Source organism: Gorilla gorilla, chromosome 18, assembly GCF_029281585.2.
Source record: "Gorilla gorilla gorilla isolate KB3781 chromosome 18, NHGRI_mGorGor1-v2.1_pri, whole genome shotgun sequence".
Taxonomy (NCBI): domain Eukaryota; kingdom Metazoa; phylum Chordata; class Mammalia; order Primates; family Hominidae; genus Gorilla; species Gorilla gorilla.
In genome coordinates this window covers 118,285,654-118,306,477 of record NC_073242.2, presented here as the reverse complement: position 1 = coordinate 118,306,477, position 20,824 = coordinate 118,285,654, and the positions used below count along the sequence as shown (strand labels likewise).

Sequence of the window (20,824 nt, the reverse complement as noted above, 5' to 3'; positions counted from 1 at the left end):
CTGGCACCCAGAGGGCCCAGGATGTGTCAGCCACTCTCACCACCTTCTACACATGGCAGGTTTCATGTTCCTGGGCGTGGGTCATGCGCTGAGATGAACTGTTGGCGGCGTTTCCCGGCAGTGGCTGCCTGTCCGTTCTCACAGGCCTCTGAAGCGGGAGAAGCCGTGCCTGTGTGGAGCATGGGCGGGGGGATGGGGGTGGGCTGCTACTTTTCAATCATTAATTTCTTGATTTTGAAAAAAATTGCACTTGTTACTGGCTGGGTGCAGTGGCTCATGCCTATAATCCCAGCACTTTGGGAGGCTGAGGTGGGAGGATTGCTTGAGGCCAAGAGTTTGAAACCAGCCTGGGCAACATAGTGAGACACCATCTCTTAAAAAAAAAAATGTAGCCAGGTGTGCTGGCTTGTGCCTGTAGTTCCAGCTACTCGGGAGGCTGAGGCAGGAGAATGGCGTGAACCTCGGAGGTGGAGCTTGCAGTGAGCTGAGATTGCACCACCGCACTCCAGCCTGGGCGACAGAGCGAGACTCCGTCTCAAAAAAACAAAAAAAAATATGTAGCCAGGTGTGCTGGTGCACGCCTGTAGTTCCAGCTACTCGGGACGCTGAGGTGGGAGGATTGTTCTAGCCCAGGAGGTGGAGGCTGCAGTGAGCTGAGATCGTGCCACTGCACTCCAGCCTAGGCAACAGAGTGAGACTCTGTCTCAAAAAATAAATAATAAATAGAAGGAGACAATGGCATTTGTTCTGCTCCAGAGCAAGGGAGTGATGCCAGGAGGCACAGGTCGAGGGTGTTTGCCGTGGAGTTTAGCGTCCCCAGTGCCGTTAGGAAACCAGGGGACAGCTCTCTCATGGGAGGCTGTGGCTTGGGACCGGGGGGCTGGGCTAGACCCAGGAGACCCAATGCCTAGGCCAGGTCTGCTTTTGTGACCCACAGCAAGTTCTCCAACCTCCCCAGGAGAGGGGACCATTGTGCAAAGTGTTTTTACCTCCTTCTTGCACTAAAATTCCTTGGGCTGAGGCCTCAGAAGTACCCGAAGGGTTAATCTGAGTCCACACCCATTTGCCTGTCAAAAGGCCCAGGTGCCTCTCCTAGGGCCCTGCCTTACTGCACCCTGGCTGATAGGACAGACGCCTTCTTTCAGTCACTTTCCAGCCTACACCCCAGTGAACTTGAACCTGGATGCTGGACTGTTTCCCGCAGGGCGGCCCTGAGCCTGTGTGCTCTGCTCGTCAGCCCCCAGGAGGAAAGCATCGTGGTGAGGAGCGACACACCTTACGTGTGTGGGTTTCTGTCACCGGAGAGGGTCCTGCCGTGTGTGGCGAGTTCTTGTGGTGGTCTTCCCTGTTCCTTCACACAGGCGTGCGCTGCTGGGAATGAGGCGGGGGCCCCAGAGCCACGCCCACACTGGGCATGGGCGGGTGACGTCTAGCACCACACAGAATACGTCCATTTGCTGCTTCTGTTTTTTTTTTTTTAATGTTCATTGGAGGAAAAAAATCTCCATTCTGTCTCCTAGAAGTGGTGGGGAGACATCTCCTGCACATTGGGCTCTGTTTGAGGGTTGGCATGTCACATAGGCGCGTGCCAAGAGAGAACATAGACCCCTCCTGAAGTAGAGCTGGCCACACTGCAGCCCAAGGTGGGGCTGGCGCAGGCACTCAGACCCCAGGCGAAGGCTCCTCGCTGGCCACACTGCAGCCCCCGGGCGAAGGGTCCCCATGCAGGGCGGAGGGTCCCCGTGCAGGGTAGGGGGTCCCCGTGCAGGCCCAAGGGGGGCTGGCGCAGGCTACTCAGCCCCCTGGGCGAAGGGTCCCTGTGCCGGGCGGAGGGTCCCTGTGCAGGGCAGCCTCCTCACAGAAGCCCCTCTGCGTGTCTAGCGTGTGTGCTGCTTCTGCCCAATCCCTGCCTTTCCACTGTGGCTTGTAGCTGCCTCTAGTTTAGAGGTGCTTGGGGGTGTGTGGAAAGCTGTTGAATGCCAGCTCTCTTAATGAGAAGGGTGGAACTCGAGGGGTGTTGAATGGTGTCTGTTTTTCTGCAGAGGGAGCAGAGTTTTTGCCCACAGTCTCACGGTTTTCATTTACCCCATTCTGGGGGGCACCTGGGGTCCTGGGCGTGTCCTGGGCTGGGTCTCAGGGTCCTTCCTTCTGTTCTTATCCCACTTCCTTGTTCTCTTTTGACAGACAAGTGGGTGTGGACTCGGATGAACCCTTCGGGGGTCAAGCCCACCCCACGGTCTGGCTTTTCCGTGGCCATGGCCCCGAATCACCAGACACTGTTCTTCGGGGGTGTCTGTGACGAGGAAGAGGAGGAGAGCCTGTCGGGCGAGTTCTTCAACGATCTGTACTTCTACGACGCCACCAGGAACCGTTGGTTTGAGGGACAGCTGAAGGTAGTGCAACCTCTGAGTAGCACGCGCCGTGGTGCGCGGCCCTAACTCGGGTCGCTGCCACCACTGCCTCCCTCCAGCACCTTTGGGTATTGGGGCCCCCAAAGCCCATGAGCTCTCTCAAGAGGGGCGAGGGTTCCGTCTCTGACTGTCCTGGGTGACTAGGCTTGGAGAGCTCTTGGTCACGGTCCCCTCAGTCTATCCTGGATGCTGGCGGGGCTGCTACCTCAGAAGCCAGTTGCCCTGGGCTGAGGTGCCCGGGACTTCCCCGGCCCTCTGTGTGAGAAGGGTTTGCTGGAGGTCCTGGTGTGGAGCAGCCTGTGTTATGACGCTTGAGCTTCCCAGGTTTCCGGCACCATCTTTACTGTCCGCGTGAGCATAGCTGCTGTCCAGGGCCAGCCCAGCACAGGCACAGCAGTGGGTGACAGTCCCAGAAGGGGATCCCGCAGTTGGCCTCAGGGTCTCCGAGTGTACCAGGTCAGCTGGACCCAGAAAGGGCCAAGGAGGGCTGGTCCCTGTTGGTTGCAAACTCCTGAAGCTGCTCTTGACGTGTGGTGGCACCTGGGCTGGAAACTGGAAAAACACGCGGGTTCGTTTCTGGGCCCACAGTCTGCCCGCTCTTTTACTTCAGAGGGAATTGCTCTAAGCAGAGTCTGCACAGGTTTCCCCTGTGGCTTTTCTTCAGAGAGCATGTTGACCCCAGCTAGTGTCACTGTTCTCACACTGTGATCTCAGGGCCCGTGACATTCCCCGGGATTACGGAGGACCTCAGAGAGCTTTCCCTTTTGAAGCTCATTGTTGCAGAGTCCAGGCACAAAGTGGATCTTAGACGTCTAGAATGTGAAGCTGACTTTGGGTTGATCTGGAGGTAGTGATCCTTGGAAAATTTGGAAATAACCTGGCAAATGTCACCTCGTGAGCTGGCAGCGTTTTGTGACAAAATGACAAAGGCTGTGACAGAAGGGTCCAGACTGACTCCTGCAACACAGCCAGGGAAGTGGGACAGAGAGGGATGGACGGCTGTCCTTCAGGAGGCAGCCTGACCTGAGAGCTCCCCTTTAAAAACGTTTGGTGAGGAAGGGCCCCTCTCTGGCTCGCCGTTTGTAGTAAATGAGCTGGGCTTGTGGGCCTGACCGTATGTCTTGCTTGGGAAAGGGGAGGAAGCCCCTCAGCCTGGCTTCCCCAGCCCTTCTGGGAGCCAGCACTGTGGGTGATTGCGTTTTCCCAGGGTGAGTGTCGGAGCCTGTGGGGCTGGTGCCCTGTGTGTGGGGTCTGGTGGGCCTGTCCACCTCTCAGTGGAGGTGTGGAGCGGCCCCTCAGTGAGGACACGCAGTGGGGGGTTTTCTCCCCCAGCCCAGGAGTGAACGGCGAGGCCAGTGGGAGACAGGAGCAGGCTCCTGCGGCCCAGTGCCGGCACCCAGGGCAGTCAGGGATGGCGCCTTCCTGGGTCACACACTCCCCACGCTTGTGGGTGGTCCCCGCAAACCCTTGCCTGGCCTCGTGGGCATAGCAGGAATGACCCCTGCCTCGCTGAAGCTGCTGCTCTCTGCTTCCTCGGTCTATTAATAGGGACCCAAGTCTGAAAAGAAGAAACGCAGGCGGGGCAGAAAAGAGGAGCCCGAAGGTGGTAGCAAGCCGGCGTGTGGGGGAGCTGGCACCCAGGGGCCTGTGCAGGTGGTCAAGGAGGTGGTGGCCGAGGATGGCACCGTGGTCACCATTAAGCAGGTGCTCACTGCCCCAGGCTTGGCGGGGCAGCCCCGGTCTGAGGACGAAGACAGCCTTGAGGAGGCCAGCAGCCCCGCACCTGGGCCGTGTCCACGCTCCAACGCCATGCTGGCCGTGAAGCATGGGGTGCTGTACGTCTATGGGGGCATGTTTGAGGCCGGCGACCGCCAGGTCACCCTCAGCGACCTGCACTGCCTGGACCTGCACAGGATGGAGGCGTGGAAGGCCTTGGTGGAGATGGACCCAGGTGAGCCAGGCAGCTTGGTGCCTCCGTGCCCGGGAGCGAGAGCCCACGGTCATGTGTCGCGTCCCTCGAAAGCAAGCCCTGCAAGCTGCCCAGAGGCGGCCTGTGCCGACACTTCTCGCAGGGGCCTGTGCTCCTGCCTCCACGGTCAGATTGATGGAGAACAGGACCCTGTTGTGGAAAGGGGGTCCCACCCTGGGCACGTCTGTCCTTTGTCCCGGGTGCTGATGGGAGCTGCGGCTCTGGCGGCACAGGACACGGGTGCATCTGCTGCTCCGTCCACAGCATGCTTGTTTGTGGATGGCCGTCCGAGCCGGGCCCCGAGGCCCTGGGTCTGAGCCTCCAGCCTTGCTGCCTGACCCAGGGCCCCTCTGCTGCCGTAGTCACACGTCCCCTTTACCCCAACTGCTGCTGGGCTCGAGTCACCATGCAGTTTTTAAAGATCTGAGACTAAAGCAAAATCCACAAATCTAGGGAAAGGTAGTGAACTGTTGGCACAGGATGTTTGCTGTTTTGTGAGAACACCGTGAGCCAGGGTGGAGGGTGGCGGGAGGCCCTGTTGGCCAGTCGCTCCGTTATGGGGGTGCTTTTGCATGTTTGCCGTCTCGGATCTCTGTCCTGAAGCCCAGGGGAGCGCAGTCTGTTTCCTTTGTGGATCTGAAGGGGGTCGGGGAAGAGGAGTTAGGTTTCACATTATGGTTCTTAAGAACATGGAATCCCCCCAGAACGTAGCCACCACCATCCTGCAGCCTCCCCCATCTGCCTCAGCTGCGCTGATGTGTATGTGTGTTCATTCTGCTTTTGAAGAAACTCAGGAGTGGCTGGAGGAGACGGACTCAGAAGAGGACAGTGAGGAGGTTGAGGGCGCCGAGGGTGGGGTCGACGACGAAGACAGCGGAGAGGAGAGCAGTGCGGAGGACTGAGGCGAGCGGGCTCGGGCTGGCGGGTGGCGCGGCTGCTGGGTGTTCGTGAAAGGCTTTTCATGTTTATCGGATTCTTACTGGAATTCAGCTTTGTAAATTTTTTAAAAACGTTGGTGTGTGGAGTAATTTGGGCAGCTTGCTAATGAGTGCCGTGTGCCTGTGGGCTCTTTGATGAGGTCTTCCCTGAAAACCCGGTGTTCTCTCTACCCCCCCGCACGGGCCTCCCCCTCGGCTGAATGTGTTTCTCTCTCATTCCTTCCTCCTTGCGTGTCAGAAGAGCCCCTGCCAGGGGCGCCTGGCAAGTGCTGTGCCCATGTCCGCCCAGGACCCAGCCATGTTGAGTGAAGCTCTTGGGGCCAGTGTGCGCCCTGACGCACAGGAGAGAGCTGAAGGTGGGTGGCCCAGGCCAGGGTGTGAACTTTCTCCCGTGGTTTAGTCTCTGACGCGGCGCTGGGCCGGAAGTTCAACTGAGTGCAGTGCAGGTGGATTCCCTCAGCAGCCTGTGTGTTGTGTGAAATAAATTGGACTTGAAACAAGATCACCGCGGAGGGTGTCTTCTGTGCGGCCCTAGGCACACCACAATCTTCCCGGGGCCTCTGCCCTGGGCCAGGGCTGGGCCTAGGGCGAGGCCACCCCACACTGGAGGGTGGAACCTTGGACACGAAGAACCCTCGAGAAGCAGGTTTCTGCGCCCGAAACCCCGGAATTTGCTGTGCTTTGTGAGCCTTTCCTTCTGCAAAACCAGAAGAAGGCCCTGACTGCCCATCCATATTCACACTTGGGATCAGCCTCTGATGCCTGAAACTAAAAAGCAGCCCAGGGCCAATGCACACCTTCCCGGTTCTCATTCACGTGAAGCAGCGCTGGCTGGCTGCACACGGGGGTCTCGTGGTGGGGGCTCCTTATGTGCAGCGGCCTCACTCCTGGGAGCCCCCTGCCACCGCGTGGTCTCTGGGAGGCTGTGGTGGGACCATCCCTGTCCCTGTGCCAGTCGGGTTTAGGGTTTAGGATTAGCATTTGCAAAGCGACAGGAAGGGAGGCTGGAGGGCGAGGGCTCCCAACGTCCCCACATGGCTGCCACCAGGTGTCCCCATCCAGCTCCTCCTGGCTTCAGCGCTGCGGCCTCCTTGCCCCCGAAGGCTGTGGTGCGCTAACTCCCACCCTAGGCCTGCTCCAGTCCAAGACTGAAGGCCAATTCGAATTTGCATAATTGGGGTCAAAAGTTGAGTACTGAAACCACACCTGGTGCAGTTTTTGTGTATCTTAAATATTTTGAACAGTGGGAATACAGGATCCTTAGTTTTCTATAATGGGGCTGATGACATATTCACTATGGTCCCATTTCTTATCTGGGAGTTAAAAACAAGGGTGATGGGGAGACTTCCCTCCTGGCGGAGCTGGTGTTGGGTGGGTGGAAGCGCCGCTGGGAGAGGGCTAGAGGCTGACTTGGTGGCGAGCACCTGTGAGCACCTCCCCGCTCCCTTGGCCTCTTCATCCTTACGGCTCCAGGTGGGCCTAGGAACACCCAGGTCACCTTGGGGCAATGGCTTGAGAAGTGTCGCCTCTCAGGATCATCTCAGGGGCACTTGGCCAGCTCTTCCACAGCAGGGCACGTGCTGAGCTCCCTGGTGCAGCCGGGTGTTCAGGAGGCCTGGGTGGGCAGCACTTGAACTGGCCCCAAGGGCCCCGCCCACTGCCATGGGTGTGACCTCACTTCAGGCTTCCATTGTCACTTGACACTTGACGGAATGCTGATCAGAAAGGGGAAGGCTCTGGGCACTGCCTCTTCCCTGGTGGGGACACCTGTCTGGTGCGTCTGGATGTGGGTGGCAGTGCCGACAGGAGTGAGGCTGCAGGTGCCCCCCCCCCGAGGGCTGCAGCTTGTGTTTGCGTTGTGCCGGCCCCCTCCGCTGACCCCCCCGGAGGCTGCAGCTTGTGTTGCGTTGTGCCGACCAACCCCCCCCCACGCCGACCCCCCCAAGGGCTGCAGGTTGTGTTTGCATTGCGCCGACTCCCCCCTCTCCGAGGGCTGCAGCTTGTGTTTGGGTTGTGCTAGCTCACCCCCCTCCCCGCCACCGACCCCCTCAAGGGCTGCAGCTTGTGTTTGCATTGCGCTGACCCCCCCGAGGGCTGCAGCTTGTGTTTGCTTTTGCGCCGGCAGCCTGCGCCCCCCCCCCCCCCGCCCCCGCAAGGGCTACAGCTTGTGTTTGCGTTCCGCCGACCCCTCCTCCCCTCGGGCTGCAGGTTGTGTTGCCTTTTGCCAACCCCCTGAGAGCTGCAGCTTGTGTTTGTGTTGCATCGACACCCCCCGCCCCAGGGCTGCAGCTTGTGTTGCGTTGCGCCGGCTCGCCAACCCCCCCAAGGGCTGCAGCTTGTGTTGCGTTGCGCCGGCTTTGGCGGCCGGTCTGGGCACTTTGAGTGCTGGGCAGTCAAGGTCCTTTCCTCACACTCTCAGCTAAGCTGGTTGGAAGAGGCTCGGGCAGGGCCGAGAAGCCAGAGCGAAGGCAGCAGCGCCCCCGCCCCCGCCCCCGCCGCCGGCTCTGGGCTCCGCCCAGGCCCTGCCCGGCTCTGAGGCTCCGGCCCTTGTCTAGAAGATGGACGCCATCGTGTGGCCGGTTCTTTCTTCCCTCCTGCTCTTGGAGGAAGGAGAGGAAATATCTTGTTGGCTTCAATGTAGTTGTCTGTTATGAGAGACAGTTCTTCTTGCAGAGGAGCTTGTAACTGATTAGATGGGATTCCAAGGAAAAAGATACTTTTGAATCAACCCAGTTGAAAGATGACAGCAGCCCTGAGGAAGAAACTTCTTGTACACTTTCTTATACAGAAAGCATTTTGCTGTTGTTGCTAAAGATTTGGTTTGAATGAAAGATGCTGATCAGAACCAATGGGGATCAGATAGACAAGCTCCCAGAATGGAGTGGCTGTCACGGCCGTGATTAAAACAGGGCTGCCTTCAGTGTGGAACCGTGGGAGACGCGGAACACAACACAGGGTGGTGGATTCCTGGGCAGAGCTCTGCCTGCCCCACGGGCCTGTGGTCTGCTCTGTCTGCCGGGGCCCAGTTTACCGAACTACTTGGTGGCCAGACAGCCGCCGTAGGGCCTGAGCGGCCGGCACGAAAGCCCAGGGCCTCTGTCTCCCGGGAGCTGCTGGCGCGGCGCGGCTGGGACACGCCGTACTCGTACTCGGTGCCATGTTCTTGCCCATTTTCCCGCTGTGGCGAGCTGCTGGCTGTTAGGAAGCCTTTCCCTCGGCTGCGGCCCTCCCACATGGCCCCCAGACCCCTGACTGCAGGGGGGGCGGGCGTACCGGCGGGGGGCACTCTGGCCGGCCCACTTGGCAGCAGGGCCACAGCTCCTCCTCGCAGGGCTTTGTGGGATTTTAAAGGATGAATCATCTTGTTCTCCATTCTCCCCCTGCCGCCCATGCGTGCCATGCTCTGTGTGAGGATGAATTGGAGGGACTGGCCATGAGCGGTGGCTTTTTTCGTGTTTGGGGTCGGGAGGGTGTTGGATGGAATGAACATCAAGGGAACCACCCATTGAGCTTAGAAATCCTTGCCAGGCAGTTGGTTTGTGTTTGTGTTTAGATGACAGCAGTGTTGATTGCAGTTTGACATCTGATTTTTTTTTTAATTGAGTTGGTACAAGCAGGATGTCATTGGCTAGGTGACAAAGTCACTGGGGGACCAAATACCAAGATGCCCATTGGTGAGAGAGACCCTCCCCAGGACCCTCCCCAGGCGCCTCCTTCCCCAAGACAGGACCCTCCCCAGGGCTCTCCACAGGCGCCTCCTTCCACGTGTCGTTCAGGTGACGAGGCGAGACCCTGCGCTGCACGTGGCACTCGGGTGTTGGAGTGAGGAGGTGGCGCCGTGTGCTTGATGGTTTCCATCGGAGAAGAGTCTGCCTTCCTCCAGAAGGAGCGGGGGATGGTGGTTCCCCAGCCCGGAAGGAAAAGGAGCCGAGCTCTAGCTGTGATCACGGCCTCAACCTGCCTGCCTTTGTGCATGGAAGGAACTTGGTAGTGACCACTGCTCTCCTGGGCAGTGTAAGAGTGTTGTGTGGAGGCTGGGGGCACTGGAGGCCAGTCTCGTTTTCATAGCCCAGATGGCTCCCGGCGCAGGTTGCAGTCACCTCCATTTCTCTTTCACGAGAGAGCTGCAGCAATGCCATCTGGGGCCTGGCCACACCTGGTCACTGGTGTCCCGAGGCACACAAGCAGTCCCTGCCGGAAGCTGACACACTGTCATGGCCAAGGGCCACAGTGCAGGTACCATGGTGACCCGGCTTCCCCGAATCCAGCTCACGCCCGTTTTCCTTGTCTCAACCTTCAGAGCCCTTCCAAGCCCCCACTGGCTGCAGCCCACCCAGGGGACCCACCTTTAGAGGCTGGACTCAGGCTTCACTGAGGGGTGAGAAGCGCAGGTTTACAAAGCTCTGGCTGGGAAGAAATTGAGTAACCACTCCCTGAGAAACAAACGGAGACGTTTAATTACATGAACGCACACATTTTAAAAACCGCCTGTGCGCTCCCGGAGGGCAGAGCCTGCGTCTCTGGTTATTTTTGTGTCCTCCATTCACTTACAGGCTGTGACAAACCCTGTGCCCACGCTGCCTGCACTGCCAGGAGACTCAGGGCTGGGGGAGACATGCCCCGGTCACCACTGCGGAGACTCAGGGCTGGTGGCTGCCCTGGCCACCACTGGTGAGCCAGCGAGACAGGACCCTGCGCGCGCTGACCTGGGGACGCCACGGAACTCACTCGCGATTCCTGCTCACAGCACGTTTCCTGCTCGGAAACCAGGAGAGCCTCCACGTGCCAACTAGCTCTGTCCACACATCCATTGCGCAGCTCTGCAGCGGGAGGACCTTCAGTAAAGACGCTGGTTTGTAATGAGACAAGCGTTCCAAAGTGTCACAAGACATTGTTTATTACTAAAAGGAGCAGAATTTCTTTTTAATCTTGACAGTGTTCCTTGTTTTCGTAACAGTATGATTTAAACTGTTACATTCATTTAGGAAAACTATTTTTCATTTCATAAGTAATCAAGCTATCTTTCCAGCTTAAAAGCAAAGAAAAAAGGCTCAGGGTAACTTTTTAAACCACTTCATCAATAAGAAAAGTTGTCTCTTTGTCATTGAACGGAATGATTGTACACAGTATTAGCAAGCAGTTCACATGCGCCAGGGCCGACTTGGAAGGAAACACAGGTTAACACTGTTTTCTGTCCGAGTTCACAGAGATGTTTGCAGCAGGCTCAGTTCCTTTGGCAGCTGGAGCGAGGGTGCCTCTTCCGCGTGGCTCCCCTGAGCTGAGAGGCCCCTGTGGTTTTTTTCTCCGCCGGGTTCTGGGGACAGGGTTTCTGTGGAAATGGCAAATGGTGCAGATGAGCAGAGTCCTGCTAGAGAGGTCAGCTCAGTGTCCAGGAGGGGGCGCCTGCCCCCGAGGAGGCCACGGACGTGCCTGGGAAGGTGCTGCCGGAGAAGTGTGCTCTGATGTGGCCACACTTGGGGACGCGGGCTCCCCAGAGGCCCAAGTGAGAAAGCCGGGGGTTCCCAGGCTGGGGGTGCAGGACGGGCCAGGCACTGCCCTGCAGGGCCCGCCCCCCTACCCCTGCACCCTCACACCCATCTTCCTCTCTCAGCCTGACCCCAGGGCCTGGGAGCCCCCGGTAGACCAGCCCTCCTTGCCAAACAGTGGCTGCCCTTTATGGACTCGGCGTCTGGCAGAGCCACTGTGGAGGAGGAGTTGGCTGTCATGGTTGGGGGAGGCAGCCCTTGGGTTGTCAAGGTTGGTGGTCAACATTGAACCCATATCTGCTGGAATCTGCCGGTCTGTTCCACACACGATCATGCGGGAAGCTCTGGGACCCGAAGGCTGTTCTCGTCTCGGGGGTCACAAGTTCTCACAGCAGCCTGGGGTCACCAGGGACCAGACCCGGCATTAGCCTCTGTAAGGAGCTGCCTGGCTGCTGGGCTGAGCTTTGTTGCAGGCCCAGGAAGATGACCAAGAAGGACAGAGCAGAGCCCCATCCACCACTGCTGGGAGGGCCCCAGGGAGCACGTGCACAGCGGAGCCCCATTCGCCACTCCCTGGGCTCGAAGAGGCTTCCTCGGTGTGGATGGCAGCTGTTAACGAGCAGTGGTGGTGCAGCTGGAGGCCTCTGTCCCATGGGGCACAGACATGGGGGAAGGATGGCGGACGGGTGTGCAGGCTTGGGAGGACGGGCGGGCGGTATAGGCCTGAGCAGGTGGCGTGGGCGCACGAGAAGGGTGTGTCTGAGACAGGATGTGTATTCCAAATGCCAGGAGTGGACGAGGCGGACGAGTGGCAGTGAGGTAGGCGTGTGAGGTTGTTGCCTGGCCCACTCCGCCGACCCCAGAAACCCAGCGGCCTGGGCCCAGCACCCGGATACACATGGGGTGAGCTCACGCCCACGCTGTGGCCTGTGTCCGTCACGGGGCTGCTTGCTTCTCCTAGGCTTGGGAACAAGCTGGCACGAACGCTGTGGCCGCATTCACAGCTCAGGCACTTCCACTTTGGGTTTCATGAAGAAAGAGACTTAAAGAGCATTTGTTCCTAATGGGTGGGCTGAAGCTTGGGAGGAGCATTCAGCTTCTCTCCACAGTATGGCTTCACCTGTTCCTGAGTGCCCTGCTACCCTCTTGCTAACCTGGGTGGCTGAGGTCCTCTGCTTTGGTGGCGTTGACTGCCTGTCTGCAGCCAGCGCCAGGTGCCAGCCCCCGCCTCTGCTCATCGGGAAGCGCTGGCCTGCAGGTGCTTCGTGGTTGCCACGGACCCTTGTTCTGTCCCTTTCCAGCACCCACCCCCCACCCGCTGTGCGTTCCGTGGTTCATTTTCAAGGCAGGGGGCACATGGTGAAAATACAGCCTGGCTTTTTTTCAACAAAGGCAGCTGCACTTTTCGTTGTTTGTTTTGAAGGCTGAGCCGGCAACCTCCTTGGCACCTGGGGACAGTCGCTTCCTCAGTTTCTGCGTACCGACTGCCTCACCTGACACGCGGCCTGGGCGCGAGAGAAGCCAACCAGGTGCCTGAGTTGACTGACTCCTTCTGCCCTCCAACCTGCTCCCTCCGCCCCCCGCCCTCCAACCTCCTCCCTCCGCCCTCCAACCTCCTCCCTCTGCCCTCCAACCTCCTCCCTCCGCCCTGCAACCTCCTCCCTCTGCCCTATAACCTCCTCCCTCCGTCCTCCAACCTCCTCCATCTGCCCTCCAACCTCCTCCCTCCACCGTTTCCTCCCTCCACCTCTTCTCTCCTCCCTCCCTCTCTTCCCTCTGTCCTCTTCTTCTGCCCTCCTCCCTCCACCCACCTTCCTCCCTCCACCCTCTTCCCTCTGCCCTCCTCCCTCTGCCTCCTCCCTCCACCCTCTGCCCTCCTCCCTCCACCCTCTGCCCTCCTCCCTCTGCCTCCTCCCTCTGCCCTCCTCCCTCCGCCTTATCTGGAATCGGGGTCCTGGTCCCGGGCTAGAGGCAGACCCTGGCCCGGGCGAGGTTAAAGGCACTGCAGGAGGGCAGCGTCATGATGTCCTGAAGCTTGCTGCGCCTGGTGCTGTCGGCCGGCTGAAGGGAGAAACAGTCACGGCACCTACAGCTATGGAAGGCGACGACCGAAAATCTAATAGGCACCTTGATGTCAAGTTTCCAAGACCAAAGGCAAGAACAGTCAGATCAAACTTAGGAAGAGTCAGAGAAACTGAGCATGACCTAGAGGAGGGAGACGGTCCTTCCGCTGTCTCCTCCAGAGCGTCTGTTGCACGTATGAGGTGAAATCCACACTGTCCCATGAAGACTGTGAGGGGAGTTGCCGCCCACACACGGCCCAGGAGCGCCAGCAGCTTGGGGACCACCACAGGCCTCAGGGTCTCTTCAGTCCGGCGGGTCCAACTGTCGATAAAACTTCTGGGGAAGGAGTAAAGGACAACCAAGAACCTGAACTGCAAAGTATGGAAAACATTTCATTTCCCTCGAGTTCTCCACACTTTAGGTCTGCAGTGCCTTGGGGGTGACTGATGGCCCTCAGTGAGACGGGGTGGCCGTGTGCTTCTAAAAGTGAAAAGGAGCAAGTGTGGTTAGAGCCAGGGGCATGGTTAGAGCCTGGAGTATGGATGTCCCGTGGACCGCTGGCCCATGGCCTGGCTTGGGGCCTTACAGGGGAGCGAGTTGAGTGCATGCAGGGGAGGGCCCGTCTTTCTACAGTGTGTATCTTGTTTTTGAGACAGACTCACCCTGTCGTCCAGGCTGGAGTGCAGTGGCGCGATCTCGGCTCACTGCAACCTCTGCCTCCCAGGTTCAAGCGATTCTCCTGCCTCAGCCTCCTCAGTAGCTGGGATTACAGGCACCTGCCACCACGCCTGGCTAATGTTTGTATTTTTTTTTTTAGTAGAGATGGGGTTTCACTATGTTGGTCAGGCTGGCCTCGAACTCCTGACCTCAGGTGATCCACCTGCCTTGGCCTCCCAAAATGCTGGGATTACAGGCATGAGCCACCGCGCCCGGCCCTGCCCTGCTTTTCTACATCACCACTGTCTTGTCAGTTAGCTCGGCTCAGGCATTGCATGCCTGATCTGTATCTTTGGGAATCCTGTGAGCTAATGGTTCCAGATCCAAAAGAATGGATGAAGAGACTGTTTCAGGTTCCCGAAATTATCCAGGCACATTCTGTGCGCTACTGAACTTCAGAAGGCACCAGTCCATCCAGTGTGCAGAGGCTGGTGAGTAGAACAGGCCAGCCATGGGCACAGACAGGTTCACCAGAGGCCCTGGGGCAGAGGGTCTTCTCCAGCTCTTCCAGGGCGGGGCTCATCTGTTCCTGGGCCAGAGGTGGACCTGTCTGCAGGCTTGTAAGGGTGGGGAGACGCCAGCCTGGCCCATGGGCTGTCCACACCCACCCCCCGCAGACCGCGCTGCCATCTGGAGGGGATGCCACCACTTCCTCCTGGCCTCGGGTGCACAGGTGAAACACGAAGAAGCTATTGGGGCGGAAAATGGCTCTCACCAGGCTGCTCTCGGGTTAATGAAAACTCGTCAAATTCTCCATGCAGCAGCAGCCAGCCGGGCACACGCTGTCCTGGCCTGCCCTACTGTGTGGAGGGAAGCAGGTCCCCTGGGCGGAGGGACTGCGTGCCTGTCAGGGAAGGCCGAGGCTCCGGACAGGCGGGAAGCAGCCTTCTGCTTAATCACCCCATGTGGAAACCAATTAAAGATTCGATTCTCTCAGACCCGGGGCATTTTAGCCTTGGTTGAATCCTCCTGGAATTCACAGGGAAGTGGCTTTGCCCTCTGCCCTCACTGCTGGAAGGCAAGGGGCCAGCCTCGGCTTGGTTTTCTAGGTTGTGTTGCGGCAGGAGCTGACGGCCCCTAGGCCTAGATCTCTGCACGACTTCGCTCAGGGATACCTGCCTCCGTGCATGTCTCATGGTGTGAATGTGTCTCCTGCTCACAGGTACCGTTTTGTGTCATGCAGTTACTGGAATGTACAAAAGCAGCTGTGATCTTTGTGAGAGCTGCAAAGAGCAGGAGTCTTTATTTGGTTCACTTCTGGTCTGCAGCAACCACTTGATACTAAAAAATGGAAAAGATGTACAAAAAGATGTCACAGCCCTTTAGAAAGCGACATTATCAGAAACGTATGACCTTCAGTCCTCCTCAGTCCTCCCTCCCTCTCCTATGCCCCCACCAGACCAGGCCGCGAGAAGGAACAGGGAGTGAACATATAACGGAAAACAATAAAACTGAATTTAACTGGAACATGCTCTAATCTTTAGTTTATTTCTGGTTAAAAATATAGCAATCCAGTGCAGTGTAGTAAAGAAGTCTGCTCGAAAGGTAGCAGAGAAACAGCTAAACATAAGCAAAGCAAGGCAGAGTCCATAAGACGGGCTGGCCCCAAGACGACCGGATGGGGAAATCCCTGCAGTGCCTCCCCGGGCACAGGGGTCCTGCGTATGGCCGTGCCCGGACCCCTCAGGCACGTCCATGCACACGAGAGCCAGGGCCAGGGAGCACTCGGATATCCTGGCAAACCTTGTTCTTTTGTTTGTTTGGGTGATGGAGCGACCCTGGTGGAGAAGGCAGAAACATAAGGAACCTGTTTTTGTTGGACTGAACAAGTTACATTGTACATTTTGGGGGGTTGGATATGCTACAATTGCTCAGGAGGTTTCAAGCCACTGGGTTTGAACCGCATTCCTGTCCTGGGAGCAGGCCCACTCTGGTGTAGCACTGAGGCATCTGGAAGGAATATGCATATCTGTTATGGGAAGTTGAGGCAGGCACAGTACAAAGATGTGAAAACCCGTGGAGGTCAGTAACCATGGGAGAAGGCGTCCTCTAGGGCCCTCACTGCTGGGAACAGGGAAGCCCACACGTCCACCCTGCACGCCAAGCGCACACACCCAGAGCCCCAGCACGAGGCCAGCTCCACGGCACAGCCCCTTGGCTTCTGCGCTTAGCTGAGCCCAGGCGGATCGGAGTGGGCCCCGGCTTCCCTGGGGTCTGGTGGGGGAAACAGCCGAATGGGACCCACAGTGAGTGGGCAGCAGAAGAAAAGGGCTTTGCTTTAAAACTCGGTGTGGGGAGTCGGCTTCTCATGGAAGGCCGGGGGCAGTGCCGAGAAGAGGGAAGGACCTGCATCCGTCTCACAGGGAGGAGGTGGCCGATCCCTCCCCCTCCCTCAGGTGTGCAGCACAGATCTCACACAGAAAAAGGCCGGGCTACTACCCACTGGGGTGGGCCACCCTGCCCCACGCCTCCCGCCCGTACTTGTCACCCATCTGTTCTAGACAGAGAAAGCAGTGAATCCACTTTGCAAGCTCGTGTCGACGGGAGTCAGCCCTGCTGCTCAGGGGGCGCGGGGCTGAGGCTCCGCCCCGGGCTGCCCTCCATCCACACCCAAGACGGGACGTGTGACCACGAGGACAACGTCCGCTGTTACCACTGCTGTGCCGGGATCCCTTCTGTCTCCACGTGGAGCTGGAGGGGCTGCGTGCTGGCCGCCTTCTGCCATGCCACACAGCAGAGTGTTATACAAGCAAAGAATTTTGGCTAAAATCCAAAAAACATTACCCAGAAAAAAAGGCAAACTGTGAGTGATACCCAATCGTGTGGTTCTTCTGTGAGAGGACTTGGAAGTCGCTGGGCTGTCCGAGTTGCGGTCTTTCCCTTCTTGTGGTTTTGCTTTTAATTTTAATGTCCCTTTTTTCTACCCTTTCTCTATTTTTGCTACCGCGACATCTCATCAGATGAAAAAGTTAATAAACAGAATGGCAACTCCGATGTTGAGCAAGATCACCATGACCACCAGGATAGGCGCTGAGCCCTGGAAGAGAGCGAGGGGAAGAGGTGAGCGACAGCTGCGGGGGGCTCTGCCTGGGCCACCACGCCTCCCACCCACGTCTTTTCACCAAACTAGCAGACCCTCGGGGGTGGAAGTGTACGGGAGGATGTTAGAAACGCTTGGACACCAAAGGCCCACCAGAACCTGAGGCCCGTGAAGTCCAGACGGGGGAGAGAAGCCCCAACTGCCTGTAAGTCTGAGGTTGCTGGTCTTGGAATTCCCTTGTGGCCCCGGGACCCTGAGTACCAGCTCTCCCAGGGTCCCCTTGGAGAGAACCACCCAGGCCTCCCTGTAAGCAAACGTCTCGGTACGTGTGGCCTTTGTGCCGGCCAGCAGGTTTCTCCTGCCCGGTGGAACTGGGACCTCAGAATCTCAGAAGTGCCTGCATGGCTGCCATGGCCAGTGTCGGATGCGGCCCAGCAGAGAGGCCCTGGCACTCAAACAGAGGACTCCCAAAGTCCGTGAGCACAGTGTCCTCAACAAAATCCCTCTCACCACACCTTCCTCAACAAACCCCTCACGCCAACTGGCTCTGGAGGACTGTGTCCAATTGCGAGCTGACTTGGATTTAGGTTACCATTCTGAGTGCTGCTGCTGCCACCACCTCCCTGAAGTGGCTCACAAGTCCTCAGCCTCCGCCGGAGCCCCAAGTGCCAGACTCCCCCTTCAGCCGCACAGCCCGGGCACTCGGACCAAGCTGCCACCTTCCCTGTGCTTGCCAGGGCCAGGTAGGACACGTCTCACAACAGAGCCTCTGCCGGGGGCGCCCTTCTGCAGTGATTCCTGCAGTCCGCTGTGTTCTGCTCACACCAGGCAGGGGTGAGAGGGAACGTGGCCCCTCTGGGAAACTCTCAGGACGGCAGGGGTGGGTGCTGCCCTACAGATACAGTACCTGCTGCACAGGGAATGGACGCCTCCTGGACGGTGGCCCCAGCCCAGGAATGGCTGGGACACCCACTCCAGTCTTGCCCACAGTCTGCTTCCAGAGGACACTTGCCACTGCCTCTCCCTACCCCCACCACGCCCGGCATCTCACAGCCACGTGGAAGGAGATGTGGACCCCACTGGAAGGAGCTGCTCGGAGCCCCCCACTTCCTACCACGCAGACATCCTGCTGCTGTGCGACACAGATGGACCAGGGCTTGTCCTGAAGGTCCCAGGATGCACATTCCTCAGGGATGGCTACTCTCCTCCCCCTCCCTGTTAATAGACTGGTTTTCCATGGACTCCTTTAAGCCCCCAAGTCTGGCCTCTGGTCAAATTTCAAAGACATGATGGGGTGGTCTGTTACAGACTGAGTAGCTCATGTGGCACCAGGCGAGGGCTGCTCAGGCCTGCATTAAGGAGAGGAGCCCGAACAACGCACCTCCCCCTTCCCCCCACCCACAAGGAAGCTTAGCTGCTGCTGGCTCCTCTCCCAGAGACTGGAAGAGAATTGACAACACCGGGGACCTAGCAGTTCCACTCCCAGGCCTAAATCTAAGAGGGCAAAGTCAAGCCTCCACTCAAAACCTTGTGTGCACACACATTCCCGGCAGCAGGATTCACAACAGCCACGCAGTGGAAGCAGAGCCAGCTGTCCAGTGGAGGATGAACACACAGCCGGGAAGACATGGGCCGTGCAACCGCGGATGCCACACAGAAAGTGCAGGAGCAGTGCGTGCTGCGTGAGAAGCTGGGCCCCAGGCAGAAAGCAGAGTCCGGGAGCTGGGGGAGGAGGGGACAGCAAGTGCCTGCTCAGTGGCCCTGAGGTTTAAGGTGATGGAGCAGATCTAGATAGAACTGGGGATGATGGCTGTGCAACTGGGAATACACTAAAATCCCTGACTTGTACACTGTGGCCCCCTGAAGTGAACAGTACACGCTTTCTCTCTCAGTAAAGCTAAAGCTACGCAAAGAACAGCAGACATCCCCCATGAAGTCAGCTCTCCAGGGCCGCACCGTGGGAGCTATGGGCTGGCAGTGGCCGGCTCTGCTCTTGCCACACAGGAGGGATGCAAACTCAGAGCCCCAGTGGGGTCACGGCCTTGCCAGGAGAACTCCCTCTGGGGATGGCAGCCTGCCGTCCCCTTGCCTAGCCTGGATGCCACATCCCGCGGCAGAGAAGCAGCCTCCTGCTTGACCGTCTGGCCCGGGGACCCTTTTGTCTCCTGGGTCAGTTTCATTCTTTCCCCAGGCTGTGCCCCTGATGAAGCAACATCGTAGCTGATGTTGAAGGGCCTGATCCCAGCACCTAGGCTGGTCTTCCCTGGGTGCCTGAGCATGGGGCACTCAGAACCCATCACACCCTCGCCCCTTCCCAGCCTTCCACCCTGTAGCAGAGGCCCTGTGCCTTGAGCAAGCTGCTGCCCCTCCTCCTCGTGGTCCAGTTCTGCCCACACCTAGGTGCCCACCTCCCCTCCCTGTGATCTCCAGGAGGTGCCCCCAACATGCCCTGGGCAGCATTGCTCATCGTGGCCCCATCTGTGGCCTGGACAGGCTCTGACCACTCCTGCGCTGGCACGGTTTCCTCGGGAAGCCCCTGCCAACACCACTCGGCATGGCGGGCTCAACACGGCAGCAGCAACAGGTGGGAGTACTTGCCTCTGCCTGGCCTCGACTGGCGGTTTTCCATTTGGATTTGGGGATGAGCAGCCAATGAGCCTATCTCATTCCCGTTAACGTGAGAGAAACATCCAGACGCTATCCTCTGTGTGGGGGGGGGGTCTCACACACCCCCGCCGTGCTCTGCACCACACCTGGCAGGGGCACCCCCGGCTGTATGCTGGGCATCAGCTCCCAGGCCCGAGCGCCTCTCCTCACACTGGGGATTGGAGCCCTCAGGCCCTAGAGACACTGGCTTGAGAAACTTTTGAGATGGAGTCTTGCTCTGTTGCCCAGGCTGGAGTGCAGTGGTATGATCTCAGTTCACAGCAGCCTCTGCCTCCTGCAGGTTTTGGAAATTCTTGTGCCTCAGCCTTCTGAGTAGCTGGGATTACAGGCACGTGCCACCATGCCCGGCTAATTTTTGTATTGTTAAGTGGAGACAGGATTCCACCCTGTTGGCCAGGCTGGTCTCGAACTCAACCTCAGGTGATCCACCTGCCTCGGCCTCTCAAAGTGCTGGGATTATAGGTGTGAGCCACCCTGCCTGGCCAAGAAACTTTTTAAAGAAAAAGTTTGCTCAACAGACAAGCTGAACCCCAGTCAGCAAAGGGCTTTGTAAACTGTCCTTGGGATGCAGCTCAGAGAGGAGAGTCCTCAGGGGGTGAGGTCCTGCCTAGAGGGCACCTGCAGCCACAGCAGCACCAGGCCCACACCCTCCGCAACCTCCCAGCCTATCGGGCCTGAGGCGCAGATGGAAGTGGAGGTGTGGACACAGCAAGGGCCTCCACTGAGCCAGAGAGAAAGCAAGCTGCCCTGAGCCCAGCTTTCCATGGCATCGTGGCCTCAGGCAGGTGTATTGTGAGTTTTGGGCCCCATGACAACTTGGTTGGGCCGGGCCAGCCCGCAGGGGGCAGACAACAGCCAAGGGCCCAGCCCTGCCCACTGATGCCACCCCTGGTGCAAAGCTCCCCCACCCCAGCTAGGAGGAAGGGCCAGATGTTAGTCGGCCTGCAGTGGGGGAGCAGGACGGAGTGGGGTGGTCAGTGGCACCTCTTCTGCCACAGTCCAGCCCGTGCTCTGGGCCGGGAAGCAGGTACGCACGCTGTGGGCGAGGGCGTGGCTGCCCGCAGGAGGGAAGCTTCTGTCTCCCCAGCCATCCTCCAACCCTGGACTCCACCATCAGGTCATATCCATCATTTCACCAAGAGGGAAACAGCCAGGGCCAGAGTTCCTTCACCAGCAGAGCGGTAGGGAGAACTTGTGCTTCCATCCCAAGGGACTTTACCCTGAACTGCCAGGGCCCTACGTCGGCGAGAATCCCAGGCCCATCTGTGGTCAGTGGGACCCAGGGCCTCTGGCGTGTGAGCTCTGCAGCATGTTGGGAATGGTGGAGGGGGATGGCCAGAAGACAGCACCCCAGACCCTGCTGGTGGCCCAGGGGAGACACTGCAGAGAGCTGTACCCCTGTGAGGGGGTGGCACTGAAGGCACTCAGCCCAGCCTGGCACCCGACTGCCCTGACACCTGTCCCCTGACATGGATGCCGGCTGGCACGGGCCCCTCCTGCTTCCCACCAACAGGGTCTGGAACAGTGCTTAG

General features: G+C 58.6%; 3 protein-coding genes and 1 pseudogene across 22 annotated transcripts in view; 3 read left to right on the top strand and 1 right to left on the bottom strand.

Annotated features, from left to right (window-relative positions):
• The window catches only part of KLHDC4 (kelch domain containing 4), a 64,252-nt gene extending 49,200 nt beyond the window's left edge, over positions 1–15,052 (top strand). For 12 of the 20 annotated variants that reach the window (XM_055364465.2, XM_055364466.2, XM_055364471.2 and 9 more), the window contains 3 exons: positions 2,185–2,393; positions 3,960–4,362; positions 5,167–5,820. In XM_055364465.2, coding sequence (XP_055220440.2) covers positions 2,185–2,393; positions 3,960–4,362; positions 5,167–5,282 — 728 coding nt within the window. In that variant the 3' untranslated portion in view covers positions 5,283–5,820. Of the gene's footprint in view, positions 1–2,184; positions 2,394–3,959; positions 4,363–5,166; positions 5,821–9,871 lie in introns of those variants that run through there. The other 8 variants (XR_010131628.1, XM_004058114.5, XR_010131627.1 and 5 more) reach the window with 8 other exon arrangements.
• LOC109023589 (uncharacterized) lies at positions 10,528–15,052 on the top strand. Its single transcript, XM_063699813.1, is given in 4 exon segments — positions 10,528–10,569; positions 10,691–11,470; positions 11,473–11,707; positions 12,228–15,052. Coding segments are annotated over 3 exon segments (972 nt in total). The 3' UTR covers positions 11,623–11,707; positions 12,228–15,052.
• The window catches only part of JPH3 (junctophilin 3), a 103,424-nt gene continuing 97,641 nt past the window's right edge, over positions 15,042–20,824 (bottom strand). Inside the window, exon 5 of the mRNA XM_019012392.4 lies at positions 15,042–16,622. Within this exon, the coding sequence (XP_018867937.4) occupies positions 16,542–16,622 (81 nt within the window). The 3' untranslated portion in view covers positions 15,042–16,541. The remainder of the gene's footprint in view (positions 16,623–20,824) is intronic.
• Positions 16,617–19,324, top strand: LOC101133029 (uncharacterized; annotated as a pseudogene).